We start from the raw sequence: 5,612 nt of genomic DNA, 5'->3' as shown, positions 1-5,612 counted from the left end.
GTTTCATCTGTGATTTTGTCATAAACCTTTGTTTTCTGATAGAATGAAAGATGAAATATTCAGGCTAAAAATTTAGATTTTATCACTCATTTTCCATCAATAAGTCCACAAAAAAAGGTAGTAAATATTACTGCTGAAATCATGAATGAAAATACACTTTAATTTTCAATGGAATATTTTCTGATTCCTCTGGAAATGCCTAAACTTTATGTAACTTTTCAATGATGAAATTTGAGCAAATATTGCTAACAAAAATGCAAATTTTTTTGGTGATTTTGTTAGTATTTCATAATTTTTTTTTGTGTTGTTTAGTTTTTATAATCCCAAATGTATTTTTTATTAACACTAAACTCACAACCACAATAAAATTAAAAATATTATAAACAAAATTCCATACATAAACAATAATTATATTAAACAAAATTCCATACATAAAATTTTTGTAAACAATATATTACAATTTTTAAAAAGGTGGAGGGGGTAAAAAAGATCTTGATCTATAAGCTCCAGGAGAGGGAGGAAAATGTAAAGCTATATATACAAATAATCTATTACAAATAAATAACTTAAAATAATCTATTACAAATAAATAACTTCAATGGTGAGAAAAAAACATACTTACATTGTGTCGTTGGCTTTAAGTTTTCTTGATACAGTGTCTCTAGAAGAAGGGATTCTAGCTTTGCTGAATGCATTGGATGAGCTTTAGTGGAGGCGGTAATGTTTTTGCAAATGGTGTTGGGATTTGGGCTGAAGTCGAGGTTTGATGAGGAGTTCTTGAGAAAGCTTGTGGCAGAGAATGCATCAAGGAGGGATATAGCGAAGCTTGCAGCTGCTATTGATTTTGGAGAGAAAATGGGAGGTAAGTAGGATGTTAATTTGATCAGTGGGTTATTTGTTCTTCAGTGGTACTTGCTGTTCTGTGTGGTCAGTTCATATGAATGTCAGTGACATTTGTTGCAAGGTTTTTCTGTTCAACTCGCTACTATTTTGTACTTTTGGGCGTTGCCTTTTGTTCTATACCTTTTTTGTTTGTGAGATTCATTGTTGTAAATGAGATCATTGCATAATTAGTTGGCATCAAAGGACATAATAATCTCTCTCTTTGTGTGATTAGTAGACATGATACTATGAATCTGAAAGGGCACAGCTTTAGTATCTCCAAATACTATGTAAATTATGCCAAAAACGCTTTATTCTGTTTCTAAAGAGCTCGAGGCTAATGCTCTAAGAGTTGAAGTGCCTATGTTCAAAATCGTTTTAAAATGACCTGTATTATTGCATTTTTGTTCCACTAGAAATTTTTTCTGATGTTTTTGACATTTACAAATAATGCAAGGTCCTATCCTGGTACTACTACATCTGCTTGGTGTGGCCTTGTTAAGTTAATTGGGTATTTGCATAATGTTTCCAGGCTGATGCTTTTGAAAGCCAGCGTGGACAATCTTATTGCATTGATTTCACCTGGAAAGTGATAATTTATTTAAATAAAACAGACTTTACCAAGGTGATGGAAACAATGCTATACTGCCCTGACAAATAAATGCATAAATGACATGCGAGAGTTGAACTGGTTTTGCTTACATCATTGTGCGTAGAAATGCTTATTTCCTTTTCTGAAGAATGTTCTTTGTACGCTTAATTGAACTAGACTCTCTAAGTGTTCAATGGTTCTCATCAACCATTTGTGAAAGAAAGAAAGAAAAAAGTCTGTTAATTTTATTGGTTTCCCATTCCAACAGGGGCTGGTTCCCCTTTAAATTGTGCATGCAACTTTGTTAGCAAACCTCTTATTTTGTTTGGCAGAGTTTATCTGTGTTGTGACTTCAGATAATAACAATGACTGATTTGGTCAATCTTTCAAAAAGTTTTCTGTATTCCTGGGAGTAATAATCCTAATCATCATTTAAGGTTAGTTGACAGAATATCTTTCTTGCTTATATCTTAGTTCATATGAACCAAACCTGCCTCATTCCTCCCCTTATGAGATGTAGTTAAGTAGTGTATGAGCCTTAGTACTGGTTTCAAGATATGACTTATCACTTTGTATATGTCTGTACTGAGTTTAGCTGAGAGTTCAAACAAGTGTTTATGGTGATCAACTTTTTTCAATCATAATTTGTTTTGAACATCACCTTATTCTCGTCTGTCACATCTGATTTTGATATATTGTTCTATAATCACTTTTTCAGTAATCTTTTTCAATCATAATTTGTTTTGCAGATATAATTGATGAATTGGTGAAGAATGGGAAAGAGATAGAGGCTGTATATTTTGCTTCTGAATCTGGTTTGACGAAAAGATTTTCTCCTGTATCTCTACTCAAGTCATATCTTAAGAATTTCAAGAAGATCACAACTACTGTCTTGAAGAATAGCAATTATAATGCAGCTGCAACGGTGTGTCTAATCTCTATCTATATCGTGTAATTCTAATGACATGAAATATTTGAGTCTGCAAGATTCTTAGTAATTTTTTTGCAGGATGAGTCAAGTACCTTGGAGTTGAATTCTATTAAAGCAATCATCAAATGTGTGGAAGATCATAATCTTGAATCAGAATTTTCCCTTGACAGCTTGGGAAAACGGGCTTCTCTGCTTGAAAAAACCAAAGCAGAGAGGAAGAGGGGTACGTCAGCTGCCACTGCTACCAAGTCTCGAAACAAGCGAGGCTATGGTTCAAGTGGTGCCCGGGACAGTGGACCTACTCCTTATCGTAAGGCCAAAGCTGCCAAATTTTCAAACAATTATTCCTCTTTCAGCCGCAGGAATGCTGCTCCCCCTGCACAGCTTTTTTTTTTTCTCCCCAAATTTTGGTTAATCAAACCAATATCATTTGCTGCTTGCACTTTTTTAGGTGTAGTATCTTCTTATTAGAAGGAAGAAATGAATAACAAGGAACATATTAATTAAAGAATTCATTGATCTATTATCAATTAATAGATTGGCATGCTTAATTTGTTAAAATCATTACAATTTAGTAATCATGCTAAAAATCCAATTTAGTAAAAACATTGGCTATTATTGGTAACATTTTGTTATTTAATTGATAGACGTCATTCTTTTGGCCACAAAAGGTCTGAAAATAACTCACAAACATTGACGCCGATAGAGAATCTATAAAATGGCTAATCATCATCTAATTCTCTATATAAACGAAGAACTATACAAATGGATAGAACAATAATGTTCCCTTATAGTTCATAATATTGCCACCTTTCTAAATGTCATTATCTCTATCAGCACAACCTCATAGTCAAAATTTTTGGGCCTAATGACAAGATTAGATGGTAATTAAAAATTTGACTAAACTCTAATTAGATAATAGTGCCTCATAAAGATATATTCTTTTATCACAAGTTAAATCTATTTAATGCTAATTTGAGGATTATCTTGCTGGAAATAAAAAACACAACTAACATAACTTACCAGATTGTAATGTTAGGAAGTTTTCAGCCACATCCTAATTATCACATGTCCACACAACTTACACAATAATAATATTAACATAATTTAGGTAAAATCTTCCAAGAGATGAGTTAATGTTCAATTTTACGACAAAATATTCTATTTTATTAGTTTAGAGCAATTAAGATTTTTAGGACTAAAATTGGATCTTTGAAAACTTATGAACACCTTTAATTGTATCCTTCTGAGGATTAGTTTCTAATTTTAGTTGTTATTATTTTTTATTTTAACTTGGTCCTTCTATATTTTTTAAAAAAATTAACTTGATAGTTTCTATTCTTAGATATAAGGGTCCTACAATATTAAGGAAAAGGTGATGCCTAATTTATCAAAATATGTTTAAATGAAGTTGATTTAAAGCAATTAGAGTTAAGGGACCAAATTTGATTATGAAAAAAAATGGAGGACTAAAATTAATGGGAACAATTAAAAAACACAGCAGCTTTGGTGGTGCATGCAACCTTTTTTAGCGGCCAACCTACCATTCAATGGTGGCGATCGATGCATTTTAGAATTCTTTCCCTGCAGGGGTAGCACATCTATTCTCATTCATGGTGGTGTGTTATTGGTGTTATTTTTTTTTCCCATATTTTCTCTCTCTTTTCTTTGAAATTCATGCTAGGCATTTTAAATTTCAAGATGTTCCTTTTTTTATTACTAAGTTTTTGTTCTAGATCTTTTTCTAAAATGTAAAATTGTTTTTAATTTTATCATTCAATAAAAAATAGCAACCTGTTCTTTTATTTTATTTTTCAAATTTGGTTCACATTTTTTTAATTTCTATTTTTATTTTTTGATCCTATAGTGAAATTAAATTTTCCTTTCAATTTCATCCTCTAATTTATTTTTATTTTTCATTTTATTCTTATTCTTTTGGTTGCTTTTTTTAGAGCCTTTTGTAAAATTAAATTTTTTTAATTTAATTTTTTTGCATAAAGTTAGTAAGGAATTGGACTCCATGTTTTTTCTTGATGGGATGATCATGGTTTCATGAACCAAGTCATATATTTTAAGAATTAACTTGGGTTAACATTGTTCTTTTATTTATTGAGTTTTTATCTACACAATTTTTATTTTTTATTTTCATCCTTTAATTTTCTTTCTTTTTCAAAAAATTAGGTTTTATGAATTTTTTAATTTTTTTTCAATTCAGTTATTTTGATTTCATTACTAGAACCATGGGGTTGATGTGGTTGCTCATGCATCTCAACATTCTTTTCTTACAGGGGTGGTATATGTATTCTCATTTTTTGTGGTGTGTCAATAGTATTATTTTCTTTATTATTTTCTTATTTCCACTCTTTTATCCTTAAAATTCATGCTAGCCATTTTAAATTTCATACTTATCCTCTTATTTTATTGTTATTTCAAATTTGATCATTTTTCTTTTAATTACAAAGTTTTTATTCTAGGTCCTTTTTAAAATTTAAAAATTATTTTTAATTTTATCATTCAATAAAAATTGCAAGATGTCCTTTTATTTTATTTTTCAATTTGGTCCATATTATTTTTAATTCCTCTTTTTAATTTTTGATCTTTTAGTAAAATTAAATTGTCCTTTCAATTTCACAATTCAATTCAAAAATGTCAAATCTCCTTTATTTTTATTTTTATTTTACTTTTGTCATCATTCTTGTGGTTGCTATTTTTTTATTATTTTACAACCTTTTATAAAATAATTTTTGTAATTTAATCTTTCGCATGGTGTTGTTTAGGAATTGAATTTCATATTTTTTGTTTATAGGGTAATCATGGTTTCATGAACCAATTAACTTGAGTTAACATTGTTTATTTATTTATTGGGGTTTATTTTTCTTAAAACAATTTTTCTTTTTCTTCTTCATCCTTCAATTTCTTTTTTAAAATTGATCTTCATGATTTTTTTTATTTTCTTTCAATTCAATTTCCTGATTTCATTATCAGGATCACAAGTTTGATGGATTTTTTTGGGTAATTAATTTTTTAATTTAAAATTTTATTAGTTTTATCCTTGAACATTTGGTTTCTTTAGAATTAAATTTTGTGATTTTTTCTAATTTGCTTTCTATTAAGTTATTTCATTCTCATAATCAAGATCACAAGACTTGGTAGGGTTGTTGAGTTTGTTGGTGTTTATTTTTTGTCATTTTTCTAAATTGATTTCCT

General features: G+C 29.3%; 1 protein-coding gene across 1 annotated transcript; it reads left to right on the top strand.

The window, feature by feature from the left end:
• Nucleotides 1-644: 644 nt before the first annotated feature.
• Nucleotides 645-2,788, top strand: LOC105120100 (FRIGIDA-like protein 4a; the record flags this gene model as incomplete). Its single annotated transcript, XM_011018284.1, has 3 exons — nucleotides 645-862; nucleotides 2,224-2,399; nucleotides 2,484-2,788. Coding segments are annotated over exons 1-3 (623 nt in total), but the record flags the coding sequence as incomplete, so codon positions are not given.
• Between the last annotated feature and the right edge of the window lie 2,824 nt (nucleotides 2,789-5,612).

This window comes from Populus euphratica, unplaced genomic scaffold (assembly GCF_000495115.2).
Source record: "Populus euphratica unplaced genomic scaffold, PopEup_1.0 scaffold4803.1, whole genome shotgun sequence".
Classification (NCBI taxonomy): Eukaryota; Viridiplantae; Streptophyta; class Magnoliopsida; order Malpighiales; family Salicaceae; genus Populus; species Populus euphratica.
Note: the sequence above shows the minus strand (reverse complement) of the source record. Positions and strands in the feature narration are given on the sequence as shown.